Source organism: Dama dama, chromosome 16, assembly GCF_033118175.1.
Source record: "Dama dama isolate Ldn47 chromosome 16, ASM3311817v1, whole genome shotgun sequence".
In the NCBI taxonomy this organism is placed as follows: Eukaryota; Metazoa; Chordata; class Mammalia; order Artiodactyla; family Cervidae; genus Dama; species Dama dama.
The window spans coordinates 41,102,021-41,117,422 of NC_083696.1; the positions used below are offsets into that span (position 1 = coordinate 41,102,021).

At 45.3% G+C, this 15,402-nt stretch overlaps 1 protein-coding gene across 2 annotated transcripts in view; it reads right to left on the reverse strand.

The window, feature by feature from the left end:
• Nucleotides 1–9,345: 9,345 nt before the first annotated feature.
• The window catches only part of SLC39A14 (solute carrier family 39 member 14), a 48,879-nt gene continuing 42,822 nt past the window's right edge, over nucleotides 9,346–15,402 (reverse strand). For both annotated transcript variants that reach the window (XM_061163922.1, XM_061163923.1), the window contains exons 8-9: nucleotides 14,875–15,059; nucleotides 9,346–12,494 (exon numbers count right to left, since the gene is read on the reverse strand). In XM_061163922.1, the coding sequence (XP_061019905.1) occupies nucleotides 12,348–12,494; nucleotides 14,875–15,059 (332 nt within the window). In that variant the 3' untranslated portion in view covers nucleotides 9,346–12,347. The remainder of the gene's footprint in view (nucleotides 12,495–14,874; nucleotides 15,060–15,402) is intronic.

Consider the following 15,402-nt stretch of genomic DNA (forward strand, 5'->3'; position numbering starts at 1 on the left):
TTAATCTACTTTTTTTAAAAGTTAGGTTTCCCAGAAAAGAAAAATCTAAATTTAATCTCTTTCCTCTCTGCTCATGCAGTTTTCAAGAGGAATGGGATGGAGGGACCTACATTATTTGGATTAAACCATGTATATTTGGGGCAAAGACATTTCTCCTCAAGGGCGATGCCTGTATAACAACCGATATAGGAAAAGAATCTAAGAAAGAACGGCTGTATGTATATGTATAACTAATTCACTTTGCTGTGCATGTGAAACTAACCCAACATTGTAAATTAACTATACTCCAATTTTTAAAAAGTGGGGGCATGCCTGTAGGATACAACCAGATACCGGCTTCAAAAGAGCTTCTTTCATTAACCTCAAGAACTTATGTGGAGCATGCCACTTGAAAGAATCTCCTATTCTGGGAGGATACAGTAGATCAAAGAGAATTTTTTCCTTCCTTATGAGAATCTATAATTAAAGACCTAATCCTTTATTTTAAGGAAGAAAAAAAAAAGTCCTCCTTTATTGAATTAGTTATTTTCCTCTCCTTAAAACGCACGTGGTTAACGTCATGTTTTGGAAGGAATTTCCTTTTAACTGGCCCGAGTGTCAGTCTTAGATTTTGGTGCATTTAACAATGTTAGCCTGGGTCTTCCTCGGTGGTCCATTAGACCCCCATCTTCCAATGCAGGGGGTGCAGGTTCAATCCCTGGTTGGGGAACTAAGATGCCACATGCCTGGTGACCAAATAAATAAAATAAAAATTGTTAGCCGAGCAGTGTGTGTTCCTGGCATCTTGGGACCTGTCACTTTCTCGGGACAATGTGAAGTCCAGCACCTAGTCCCCGCCGCCAGCTGAGGCCCAGTTCCGTGCAGAGCAAGGGTGGACAGCCCTACTGAGGACGGCCCGTCACCCTTACTGGCCATCACATATGAAGCCTGAATCCATCTACTTATGGGGTGTGTCCACAGCTAGGTGCAGGCGGCAGCAACCACTGTATCCAGGATTCTCCACTGACGACAAGTTCAATTTCCGCTTTGGGATCCAAGGGCCTCATGTGGGCAAATGCAGTTCCCACAGGTGTGGCATGAACACCAATGGAGGCCTTATTGTGGTAGACTATGATAACCATCGGGTCAGCATCTTTTCTTCTGAGGGCAGGTTCAAGACAGAGATTGGACCAGGTAGCCTTGAGGGCCCCAAAGAAGTGGCCACAGAACCAATGGTGACAGGTTATGCAACTTAACCTTCTGGGCCAGTGGCAAGCTGGTTGGCCATTTCGGAGGCCGTGGAGCCACTAACCACTACTATGCAGTACCTGTGGCCCAGGTGGTAAAGAGTCTGCCTGCAATGCAGTTTAGACCTGGGTTCAATCCCTGGGTCGGGAGGATCCCCTGGAGAAGAGAATGGAAACCCATTCCAGTCTTCTTGCCCGGAGAATTCCATGGACAGAGGAGCCTGGCTATAGTCCGTGGGATCGCAAAGAGTCAGACACAATTGAGCGACTAACACTTTCACTTTGTGAACAGGAACGCAATTGTAGTGCTAGATCTCCGGAAGCGTTCCATGGAGGTGGACGCCCCTGGCAGAGTTCCTCTTCAGGTTGGTCTCCCACGGGAGGCAGTGGACCCTTCGATGGCTCCGTGGGGTTAGCTGTGGACGCCAGTGGGAGCCCCCCTTGTGGCTGACAGGGGGAGTGCAGCCTCCGGCCATTCCAAGGCTCTGGCTCTGTCTAGTCCTTCCATCAAGTCTGCAGAGCCACTGAACGCCACAGGGCCTGGCACGGACCACAGATGCCTGCGAGGCGGTGGCCTATGCTGCTGTCAAAGAACATAGTCAATATTCTGTCATAGGAATGGAAGAGATTTATCTGAGCCACACTAAGGACGATAGCGTGGAAGACAGCATCACAGATAACTCTGAAGAACTGCTCTGGAGAGACGTGGTTTTCAGCAGTTTTATATGTTGTCAGAACAAAGAGGGCATCCCTGGTGGCGTAGGCAGTAAAGACTCTGCCTGCAACTCGGGAGACCCAGATTCGATCCCTGGGTCGGGAAGATCCCCTGGAGAAGGGAATAGCGACCCACTCCAGTATTCATGCCTGGAGAATTCCGTGGACAGAGGAGCCTGGCGGGCTACAGTCCATGGGGTCACAGAGAGTCAGACACAACTGAGCAACTAAAACACACACAGAGAACAAAGAGCACTCAACAAGTCAGGGACACATTCCTTCAAGGTTTTTTTTTTGTTGTTGTTAAAAGCACGTACACAGCGAGCCAGTTTGACCTTGGCACCTGGGAAGTGAGTTTTATCATTGATGGAATATCAGCACTGGTGTCCCAGGAAGGGAGACATCGAGTCTTTACTTTTCACATGGACATTCTTTACTTTGGGTCAGTGTACCCTTTCCTTAATCATTAAAGCAGATGTACAATGTATGTTTGATATGCCACAAACAAGGCTGTTTTAGTTAGCATAAAATTCAAGTTATGTCATGTGTAAGCCAGAATGACTTCCCCAGACTGCAATATGTGAATACTTTTTTTAAAATCACTGCTAATCAGAAATGGCAACCCACTCTAGTATTTTTGCCTGGGAAATCCTATCGACAGAAGAGCCTGGTGGGCTACAGTCCATGGGGTCACAGAGTTGGACAGGACTTAGCGACTAAACAACAACAAACCACTGTTTTAAGGTCTATGCTACACTAGTGGCTGCTCAGAGGCCATGCCTAGTGTGTGTAGGGATATACCTCGGGGTGACCAAACCAGAGGATCTGGCCAGGAGGTGGGCCACAAATCTGGCAGCACTGAATGTGGGCTGTGGGCATGGGTGCCCTCCCTTCCCCCATCTCCCAAACTCAGGGTTGCTCTTTATTTATTCAATTCTTTTTTTTCTCCTTTGACTGCACCATGCAGCATGCAGGATCTTAGTTCCTGCACTGGGAGTGCAGAACCTTAAGCACTGGACCATTAGGTGCACGCGCGCTAAGTTCCTTTAATCGTGTCCAAATCTTTGCCACCTTCTGGACTATAGCCCACCAGGCTCCTCTATCCATGGGATTCTCCAGGCAAGAATAATGGAGTGGGTTGTCATTTCCTACTCCATGGAATCTTCCCAACCCAGGGATCAAACCCACATCTCTTATATCTCTCACGTTGGTTCAGTTCAGTTCAGTTCAGTCGCTCAGTTGTGTCCAACTCTTTGTAACCCCATGGACTGCAGCACACCAGGCCTCCCTGTCCATCACCAACTCCTGGAGTCCACCCAAACCCATGTCCATTGAGTCGGTGATGCCATCCAACCATCTCATCCTCTGTCGTCCCCTTCTCCTCCTGCCCTCAATCTTTCCCAGCATCAGGGTCTTTTCCAATGAGTCAGCTCTTCACATCAAGTGGCCAAAGTATTGGAGTTTCAGCTTCAGCATCACTCCTTCCAATGAACACCCAGAACTGATCTCCTTTAGGATGGACTTGTTGGATCTCCTTGCAGTCCAAGGGACTCTGAAGAGTCTTCTCCAACACCACAGTTCAAAAGCATCAATTCTTCAGCACTCAGCTTTCTTTATAGTCCAACTTTTACATCCATACATGACTACTGGAAAAACCATAGCCTTGACTAGATGGACCTTTGTTGGCAAAGCAATGTCTCTGCTTTTTAATATACTGTCTAGTTTGGTCATAACTTTCCTTCCAAAGAGTAAGCGTCTTTTAATTTCATGGCTGCAGTCACCATCTGCAGTGATTTTGGAGCCCCCCAAAACAAAGTAGCCACTGTTTCCACTCGTAGGCAGGTTCTTTACTACCAGGGCCAGCCACCTGGGAAGCCCACTAGGTAAGTCCCTTTTTATTCAGTTCTTGCTTTAAGTGGGTGGGCCTAGACTGTAGTCTCAATGATGTGCACCTTCCTTACACATCTCCCCTGTCCCTTCCATGTGCTCCCCGCCACCAGGCTGGGGCCAGATCAGCCTTTCACTCCAGGTCTGGTTGTCTGCCTACCACCCCCTACATGGACAGTGATAGCAATACCCCATCACTCCTATTCAATGACTTCACACACACATAAAGTCAAATACAGGATGATATATGCTTTAAGAGCACATTTCATTTAGAATCACCTCATCAAAGATTTCTTTTCAGTATGTTATTTGAGATTCCTTGTTTCAGATACTCAGCACATGTTTCTGGGCTCCCTTTGGGGGAAAAAACTGTAAAAGATGTATGAAAGGATTGACCATGGCTCACAGGAAATGGCAGAGAAAACAAAAGAAAAACCTGCTGCTGCTGCTAAGTCACTTCAGTCGTGTCCGACTCTGTGCGACCCCATGGATGGCAGCCTGCCAGGCTCCTCTGTCCATGGGATTTTCCAGGCAAGAGAACTGGAGTGGGGTGCCATTGCCTTCTCCGAAGAAAAACCTACAAAACACTTGAAATGCATGGAGACTTGTTATGTTTTTGTGACATTTTTATGTTATGCTTATGTATGAATGTTATGATGGATGCACATTTATGTTGTTTCCAGTCATAAAAAAGGGACATTTTGAAAACAAATTTTCTTTTCAGGAGCTTCCCCTTGGAATTTCCTGATCACTTTCTTTTAATGTGTATACTTATAAAAACCTCTGTGGATTATTGCCTGAGTTAATTCTTAGGCAACCTCAGGAGATAAGCAAACCACAGATGGAGAAAAAAAATTCAGAACCTAATGGGAGAAAGAACTCCTTCTTGGCTTCTGATTGCCAGAAGTAGAGCACTTTTGGATTGCTCCTTAACTATAATTGATGCCACTGTTTCAGAATCCCACCCACTGCCAGGGTCAAAGATTGTTCTTATACAGGAAGCATAGTCTGTGAACTCCCTTCCTTCTTTTAAAACAAACCTTGAAGAGACATCTGGCAAGAACTGTGATGTTGGAGAGAAAAATATTTTGGGGCTGACAGCTCTAAACATACTTAGCTGAGAGCTGACACGGACCTATGGATCTTTTGCAACAACCTTTTTTCCCCCTATTTAAATAGAATGGAATTCAGTTTATTTCAGAAGGATGGAAAGGATTCACTTCCTCTGGGATTCAAACCTGTCATTCCTGAGAAGTCCAGGTATATCACATTAGATCATTCAGTTCAGTTCAATCGCTCAGTTTTGTCCGACTCTTTGTGACCCCATGCCTCCCTGTCCATCACCAACTCCCAGATTCCACCCAAACCCATGTCCATTGAGTCGGTGATGCCATCCAACCATCTCATCCTCTGTCGTCCCCTTCTCCTGCCCTCAATCTTTCCCAGGATCAGGGTCTTTTCCAATGAGTCAGCTCTTCACATCAGGTGGCCAAAGTATTGGAGTTTCAGCTTCAGCATCACTCCTTCCAATGAACACCCAGGACTGATCTCCTTTAGGATGGACTTGTTGGATCTCCTTGCAGTCCAAGGGACTCTGAAGAGTCCTCTCCAACACCACAGTTCAAAAGCATCAATTCTTAGGGGCTCAGCTTTCTTTATAGTCCAACTCTCACATCCATACGTGACCACTGGAAAAACTGTAACCTTGACTAGATGGACCTTTGTTGACAAAGGAATGTCTCTGCCTTTCAATATGCTGTCTAGGTTGGTCATAACTTTCCTTCCAAGGAGTAAGCATCTTTTAATTTCATGGCTACAATCACCATCTGCAGTGATTTCGGAGCCCAGAAAGATAAAGTCAGTCACTGTTTCCCCATTTATTTGCCATGAAGTGATGGGACCTGATGTCATGATCTTTGTTTTCTGAATGTTGAGCTTTAAGCCAACTTTTTCACTCTCCTCTTTTACTTTCATCAAGAGGCTCTTTAGTTCTTCTTCTCTTTCTGCCATAAGGGTGGTGTCATCTGCATATCTGAGGTTATTGATATTTCTCCCTGCAATCTTGATTCCAGCTTGTGCTTCCTCCAGCCCAGCGTTTCTCTTGATGTACTCTGCACATGTTAAATAAGCAGGGTGACAATATACAGCCTTGACATACTCCTTTTCCTATTTGGAACCAGTCTGTTGTCCCATGTCCAGTTCCAACTGTTGCTTCCTGACCTGCAAACAGGTTTATCAAGAGCCAGGTCAGGTAGTCTGGTATTCCCATCTCTTTCAGAATTTTCCAGTTTATTCTGATCCACACAGTCAAAGGCTTTGGCAAAGTCAATAAAGCAGAAATAGATGTTTTTCTGGAAGAGTGTGAAAATCTTTAATAAAAGAGATGAGCATTTTGTTTTCCAGTAAATCAAAAACCCTGTGTCAACATTTAGTGTCATTATTTCTCAAGACACATTTTTTTTTCAAATCATGTCTCAGCATTACTGAATGGTAGAGACAAATGTGCAGAAGCAACTTGATAGGAGGGCATTCACCTTCCATCAAAAATGTCCTAAATGGCTCAGTTGATTAACAGTATTACAAAGAGACGGCTAAGATCAAAGTTTTAATCTTCTTAGTGACCTGTTTACTTTGCTCGGCTCTATCCTAGGTTGTTGTTTCATCACTAAGCTGTGTCTGACTCTTTTGCGATCCCAGGGACTGTATCCCACCAGGCTCCTCTGTCCATGGGATTTCCCAGGCAAGAATACTGGAGTGGGTTGCTATTCCCTTCTCCAGGGGATCTTCCTGACCCAGGGATCAAATCCCTATCTCCTGCATTGGCAGGTGGGTTCTTCACCACTCACTGAGCCATCACAGAAGCCCACTCTATTCTATACTGGCCACAAATTCACCTCTCTCAAACTTCTGTTTCTAAAGAAGGACCAGGAAACAAGGAATTAGCAAAACCAGCACCAAAGACAGTAAAAACACAACAGGAACTGCTGCCAGTGGATAAGGAGCCCTTCTATCAACACAAAGCTTGCAGGCATTCCATTTGATCTTCTCATTCATTCTCACTGTGTGGCAGGTGCTGGAATCACAGAGAGAAACCAGGTAGAGCCTCTGCCCAGAAGGAAGTCGGTGCATAAAGAACAAGCGACCACAATGCAAGTCCAGTCACTGATAAGCACAGGGAGGCATCAGTCCCACCCGGGCAGGTGATCCAGAGGTGGCACAAGCCGAGGATGGAGTGAATATCATTTTGAAAACTGCATCAGATGCTAGTCCAATACAGCTACTTAATGTGATTTAAAATTCCAATAGGAGCCACTTAATATATTATTCTTGAGTTTTTTTTTTTTTAAAAAAAGGAAGGACTAAGAAACAGGCATTTGGGAATTTCTATGTAGTAATAAGACAGCATCTTTTTTTTTTTTTCCCAAGTCTTTATTCAATTTGTTACAATACTGTTTCTGTTTTATGTTTTTGGTTTTTGGCCATCAGGCATGTGGAATCTTAGCTACCAGACCAGGGACTGAATCTGCAACCCCTGCATTGGAAGGCAGTCTTAACCACTGGACTACCAGGGAAATCCCGAGCATCAGTTCTTTTATCCTACTGTTCATTTTTGTTGTCGAAGATAAATAACAGAACCCTGCTCTTTTGAATAAATTGGAGAAAGAGCAGATTTAGAATTTTTAATCTCATGACATAACTTTCCCCTGTGAGACATTCAGGAGACATGGTTTGAATGAACCATTCATTGGTTCTGTGACTTCTGCTTCATTGACTACACTAAAGGTTTTGAGTGGATCACAACAAACTAGAAAATTCTTAAAGATATGGAAATACCAGACCACCTTACCTGCTTCCTGCGAAACCTGTATGCAGGTTAAGAAGCAACAGTTAGAATGGACATGGAATGATGGTCTGGTTCCAAATAGGAAAAGGAGTACGTCCAGACTCTATACTGTCACCCTGCTTATTTAACTTCTATGTAGAGTACATCATGAGAAACGCTGGGCTGGATGAAGCACAAGTTGGAGTCAAGATTGCCGGGAGAAATATCAATAACCTCAGATATGCAGATGACACCACCCTTATGGCAGAAAGTGAAGAGGAACTAAAAAGCCTCTTGATGAAGGTCAAAGAGAATGAAAAAGCTGGCTTAAAACTCAACATTCAAAAAACTAAGATCATGGCATCCGCTCCCATCACTTCTAGGCAAATAGATGGGGAAACAATGGAAACAGTGACAGACTTTATTTTCTTGGACTCCAAAATCACTGCAGATGGTGATTGCAGCCTTGAAATTAAAAAACGCTTGCTCCTTGGAAGAAAAGTTATGACAAACGTAGACAGCGTATTAAAAAGCAGAAACATTACTTTGCTGGCAAAGGTCCGTATAGTCAAAGCTATGGTTTTCCCAGTAGTCACGTACGGATGTGAGAGTTGGACTATGAAGAAAGCTGAGCGCTGAAGAATTGATGCTTTTGAACTGTGGTGTTGGAGAAGACTCTTGAGAGTCCCTTGGACTTCAAGGAGATCAAACCAGTCAATCCCAAAGGAAATCAACCCTGAATCTTCATTGGAAGGACTGATGCTGAAGCTGAAACTCTTATACTTTGGCCACCTGATTCAAAGAGCTGAGTCGTTAGAAAAGACCCTGATGCTGGAAAAACAGAAGGTAGAAGGGGATGACAGAAGATGAGATGGTAGGATGGCATCACTGACTCAATGGACATGAGTTTGATCAAGCTCCGGGAGATAGTGAAGGACAGGGAAGCCTGGCATGCTGCAGTCCCTGGGGTTGCAAAGAGTCAGACACAACTGAGCGACTGGGCAACAAATATTCTCCAAGTTTCAAATCACGGATTTGTACGAGTGAAAACAGTATGACAGAAAGTTCTTTTTAGGAGATACCATCCATCACTGATAAAGTCATAGGCTCCATTAAAAGATAAGTTAATCATTTTAAAGTGAGCCTGTTACATTATCTGAGGTTCCTTCTAAAGTGAAAGTGAAAGTGGCTCAGTCATGTCTGACTCTTTGCGACCCAGTACATGGAATTCTCCAGGCCAGAATACTGGAGTGGATAGCCGTTCCCATCTCCAAGGGATCTTCCCAACCCAGGTCTCCTGCATTGCAGGCAGATTCTTTACCAGCTGAGCCACAGGGGAAGCCCAAGAATACTGGAGTGGGTAGCCTATCCCTTCGCCAGCAGATCTTCCTGACCCAGGAATCAAACCAGGGTCTCCTGTATTGCAGGCGGTATCTTTACCAACTAAAGTGAAAGTGAAAGTGAAGTCGCTCAGTCGTGTCTGACTCTTTGCAACCCCGTGGACTGTAGCCCACCAAGTTACTCTGTCCATGGGATTCTCCAGGCAAGAATACTGGAGTGGGTTGCCATTTCCTTCTCCCCTCTCCAAATGTAAGCTGGACCAGCAAAAGGAAGCTTCATGTTAGTGAGACATCATCGCCACCTTGTGTTCAACAGTCTCCTTACACCTACCTTATTGCAAAAGATGACTCGGGATTTGATAGTTACAGAATATAGCTTTATTTATAGAATCTTACAAATAAAAACATTTACAGTCCACATAACTTAAGTTTATTTTATTTTCTAATTTATCTTCATAACACCTGAGTCATTTAAAAAAATACTGTGATGGAATTGCAGAACTGTAAAATAAAATATGAATAATAAAAAGCTAACCTCTCTCTTTTGCAAAAATCAGACAACCTCTTGTTTCTTTTTAAGCAGATTTCCAACATATTGCTATCTCCATATTACCATGTGGAAGAAGATTTACTAAAAACAGGTCTTAGGAGGCCATAAAAGAGAAGCTTTCTTTTTAAAACCCAGGGTGAAGGACCAGTGAAGGGGAGACCTAAGTTGACACTAGACACAAAAACCCTTGGGGGCAAGGACAGCAGACCTGCAAGCCAGGGGGAGGGTGAGAAGCAGCAGAACCCCTCCTCTGGAGTCACGGCTCCTGCACATTACACATACCTTCCTGGTTATCCTTAGAGAGAGGTGGTCCACAAGGGAGACAGGCTGAGGATGCTAATGCCAGACGTGAAATAAGTCCTCAGAACTTGCTACTCCTCAGACTTCTGTGTACAAATGCTTGAAACAGCAAACCCAACACTTCAAAAAGAAACTGCCACATTTTCGATTCATGAGGCAAATCTGTTGCCATAGCAACAGGTAATCCGTTGCACAATTTGAGTGTCTCTACCCCTCCTAAGCTACAGCTGGGACTGGCCTCTGGACTAATGACAGTTTGGAAAAAACTCCCCTCTGAGGCAGGTGTCTGTGAAAGGAAAGTCAGTTCTTAATATGGATGTGCACGAGAAGGGAAAACACCCTACTGCTCATATTTTAGTTTTTTAATTTGCTCAAGGTTACATTTTTGGGCTCTTCTCCTAAAACTAGAAACCCACTAATGCTTACTTAGGATTCTACTCCACAAATACCAGTGTCTGTAAGGAAGGACAGATCTACAGGGAATGCTGAAATTATCAAGTTAATACATCCATGTAAATTAAGGGAAGCAAAATCATCTAGGGTCCTAAGGTTTGAGTGTTATTTCTTGCTAGCTTCTGAAAGCAATCTGAGAAAAATGAAACAGAAGAGACAAAGATTCGTTTCAAAACAGTTAACAGTGACAATAATAATGACGGTATAAAAAGTTAGATTCCAACATTCAAGGAATTGGTTCTTTGGTAAAAATTGGACCGTAATCCTACCGGGGAGTCTGTCCTGACAGTACATCTAGAATCTTGAGAACTGAGTTTTCCTCCTCCTCCCGCCCATTCTCAAATCTATCCAAATCAACAGGCAAGATGAGAAAAACTTGTAAAGTATCACTAACGGTTTTCCTGCTCATGTTCAAGAATAGTCCCGGTTTGAGGGATGTTTCCCAAAGGAAAAAAGAAAGAAAAAAACCCAGAGTCGATGCTTTCAATTACTGTAGAGTGGAAAAGTTTTCCTGTCAGAACGGAAATGTGCTCGGGCGGTGGCGACGGACCAGCACTGGTCAGCCACGCGCACAGGCCGGTCTGCGACCGCGGGCACCGCTGAGAAAGGCTTCTGGGGAGGTCTGCTCCCCAGAGTGGCTGAGGAATCTCACGTTATCAATATGATAATAATACAGCAATTCACCTAGTGAACCTGGAGACTAGCTCCCCTCACAGCTGGAGCTCTGCGGAGAGGGCTCCACAGGGCAAGCAGGTGACCCACGGTCTCCCATACACACACACACACACACACACACACACACATGAGGCTATCAACCCATTTTCTGAAGAGAGTTATTAGCATAATTCATACTGTTCCATACAGGATCCACCCTCTCTGGTGTGGGGTGAGGGCAGAAGGGGGACCCAGCTGGCTGCCGCGGGAACTCTTGGGTCCCCTATTCTGTGAACACTAAGGGCGCTCCCCTCCCAGCTCAGAGTCTACCATGTGCAGTTAGCTGTGGCATCAGTAAGTCCTAAAGGCTGCCTGCGCTGACTGCACCCCCGCTCACCCTCGTCCAGAAGACCCCAAGCGGCACTCCTGTTCTGAAAGTCAACTCGTCACTTGGCAGCAGGAGCTGCTGTCCAGGGAGGTGGATTTGTGCGGTCTCCCCTCCAACACGGGTGTCGTCTGTGCTTAGAGTATGCTGCCAGGGAGGCAGTGGAAATGCCTCTCAGGAGATGGGGGTGGGGGCTGCGGGGTGGGAATCGTAGCAAAGCCACTGGATTTCTCAGAGGTCTCTCTTCTCTGCCCTCCCGTGTCCACCAGCGTTCATCTCAAAGGAGGGGAGGTTCAGGCAACACAAACTACTGGCTGCTCAGCTGGACAGCCACGAAACATCAGGTGCAGAACCGATTGTGGCCCAGGGTCCCAGTGGGGATAAGCGACCATCCTGACAAGACACACGCCCCTCGTCCATACACAGTGATCCTCGCCTCTCCTCCAGCCCTGCTCATCTGTTCCCAGCTCTGACTTCTCTTTGACAGAACAGGCAACCGAACAGACTGAAAATATAAGAGGGATTCCTGTCTTTTGTACTTTTGCTGTAAAAAAAACAGGCAAATTCACTTAAAACTGGGTCACCCTGAGGCCCAGGAAACACACTGAGACTTTATGAGCCCCAAACTGTAGATTCACCTCCTAGTATTTCTCACCAAGCTGTGAGCCCTGGCTCTCTTTCTGCATCACCTGGCCAAGGATTCAGAATGTCTCAGTGCTGGTTGGGAGAGAAAGTGGCCAAGGTAACCAGAGGGAAAAGTTAGGCTTGTCTTTCGAGCTGCATTGAGAAGAGGAAAGGGACAGAGGCACTACCGAGAGGCTGGTTTCCAGGGCAGCTTATTCCTTGGACAGAGCATTTTCAAAACCAGCTGACATTTGAATGTAGGAATAGAGTCCGTGTCACAGTTTTTAATAGAACTGCCTCTTCTGAAGTGCTTCATGGATGAGGCGTCCTTGGGCCAGGGGTCGGGCAGCCCAGGGCCAGACTGCCAACCCCGCCGGCTCCTGGCGGGGCCCTATCCGATCTGGATATGTCCCGAGTACATGGTGAGGACCAGCATGATGCCAAAGCCGGTCAGGAGGCCCAGGTTCTGGATGACAAAGGGGATCAAGGAGCTGCCCTTGCGTTCGTCCTCCTGGCTGACCTCGTTCATCTCAGGGAACTGGGGACGAAAAGAGAACACGAGAGCTGCAGGTCCTTTAAGTGCAGGACAATTCAGTGATATACACTATCGAATAATCATTACAATGTTTATCATTATTATATTTTTATGTGAAAATAACACATCATTAGTGTATATGATTACTATAATAGCTATTATATATAATATTTAATCAAGACGCGTGCATGTCAGTTACTCAGGCATGTCTGACTCTGTGATCCCATGGAGTGTAGCCCACCATGTCCGTAGGATTTCCCAGGCAAGAGTATGGGAGTGGGCTGCCATTTCCTTCTCCACGGGATGTTCCTGACCCAGGGATTGAACCCACGTCTCCTGCATCAACAGGCAGATTCTTTTACTGCTAAACCACCAGGGTATATAAAAAAATAGGATTGGTTTACAAAGTAAATCAATAGCAGTATCTTCTAGAACTTGAACATTATCACCTTTCTCCAAGGTGGTTGCCACTGCTTTACAACTATGGAGGTGAAACAAAGTACTAAATGTATATGTAACCCGGGATGTGTTTAGCGACTGGTTAAAAATAACCACTCTGATAAAACTGCCACTTGTTTGGGAAACTGAACAACTGTAAGGGGCCAGAAAATGGAGCTAAGTATTGCAATGACTCAAGGTCTCCTGCAGCTGGCTAGCAAGGCATGCATGCTCAGTCATATGTGACTCTCTGTGACCCCATGCACTGTAGCCCTACAGGCTCTTCTGTTCATGGGATTTCCCAGGCAAGAATACTGGAGTGGGTTGCCATTTCCTTCTCCAGGGGATCTTCCTGACCCAAGGATTGAACAAAAAATATCCTAACCCATTGGCTGAGGATGGACCATGGTGGTCAGTACTCTCATCATCTCATCAAAAATACTACTTTTCAGGACTTCCCTGGTAGTCTAATGGTTAAGAATCTGCCTCCAGTGCAGGGAACATGGGTTCCATCCCTGGTAGGGGAAGATCCCACATGCCTTGGGGCAACTAAGCCTGTGCTTCACAACTAGTGAGCCTGTGAACCCTAGGGCCTGTGCTCCACAACAAGTGAAGCAATGAGAAGCCCATGAACTGCAAGGAAGAGTAGCCTCGGCTCGCCACAACTAGAGAAAGCCTGCTTGTAGCAATGAAGACCCAGCGCAGCCAAAAATAAACAAACAAATGATTTTTTTAAAATAATACTTTCCAAGGATACAGAATAATGCATTCAAACATGCCAAAGAACATGTCATGCCCTTAAGGAAAGAAATCAACCTCAGTAGAGAAAAAGCTGCAACAAATCAGTATTAAAGTAGCAAACTCAAACAGACGTTAGTGGGCACAGTACAAGGTACACTTTCAGACGCTGCTAATAATGTAAAGGAAGGTTAAGCTGTTTTAGAAAGCAATTTGGCAACACACATTAAAACCTCAAACTAATGCAGCCTTTCTGAGCCCGTGATTCCTGTTCTGGATCGAGTACACTCTCCCACCAAATAATACCAGCAGTGGAGATGATGCCTTTTTTGGTTTGGTTTTGGCGTGCCAAGCTGGATCCTAGTCCCCCAAAGAGGGATCACACCCACGCCTCTGGACTGTCAGTCCAGTGTCACTCTAACCACTGGACTGACAGGGAGTTCCCTGAAAAGGATGCCCTTAGAGAGTATGCAGCAAGAAAAACGTCTAGAATGTATTAAGTGAAAAAAGAAACTAGGATACAGGAGTGTATATTCAGTGTGATTAGTTGTTTAAAAACAAACACGATGCATTGTGAAGAAACAAGAAATAAAGCCAAGTGGTGGTGTTCTGAGGGAGAATAATTATGGGTAATTTTCTTTCCTTCCTTCCCTTCCTGCCTCCTTTCTATTTATCTGTGGATATCTAAAAGAGACTTAGGTAAGGACCCTGGAGTTGAGATAGATCATTTTCTTCAGTGACGTGTGCCTAAGGAACATAAGCTTTTCATCCTTTAAAAATCTAATATCCCTTTTAAAAAAGCACTGTATACTTTAAATAGGTAAATGGTGTGTATACAAGTTTGGGCTTCCCACAGGGCCGAGTGGTAGAGAATCCACCTGCCAATGCAGGAGACATGTGAGATCTGGGTTTGATCCCTGGGTCGGGAAGATCCCCTGGAGGAAGGCATAGCAACCCACTCCACTATTCTTGCCTGGAGAATACCACAGACAGAGGAGCCTGGCAGGCTACCAGCCCACAGGGCTGCAAAGAGTTGGACAGGACTGAAGCGACTTAGCACGTGCACACACATGAACTGATTTGTTGATAAAGCTGTTATTAAAAACAAAGTAACTAATGCACCTTAGCTGTCATCCCACTCAATGAACTTAAATTAATAACCTGATCCAGTTTTGCCTACAAGGCATTAAAACTATGGAAAACTTACCATATCAGCCAGTGAAATATATAAGAACATTCCTCCAGCCAGTGCAAAGATCCAGTTGGCAGAGAAGTGGCTGCCGGCTAAGATGCCGAAGCCCAGGCCCACGTAACAGCAGCAGGCAGAGAGGAAGTTGAAGAAGAGAGCCTGCTGGAGACTCATGCCGGCATTGAGAAGGATGACAAAGTCTCCTACAGCGGAGAGGACGAGAGGGGCAGGTGTGGACAGAAGAGTCATATTAGGTTGTGGGACACACAACGTGATGAGGACAGGCTGCCTAAATGTTGGATGGAGTCTGGGTGAAAATCCTGACGGCCCCAGACTAGAGCTCATGACAGACTAAGGCCCCCTTGACCTCCACACCAAGGATGCTTGCAAGCTTGCATCTATGAGGCCGACCATGCGTGTCCAGTCTAGAGGCTGAATACAATGCACAGGATTTTCAAGACAGAAAACCACCTGCAATGGCCTCGTTTCTCTTGTGATTGATGGTGAAATAGAAGGAGCGTCCTTCCTCAAAACTGTAATGCATGG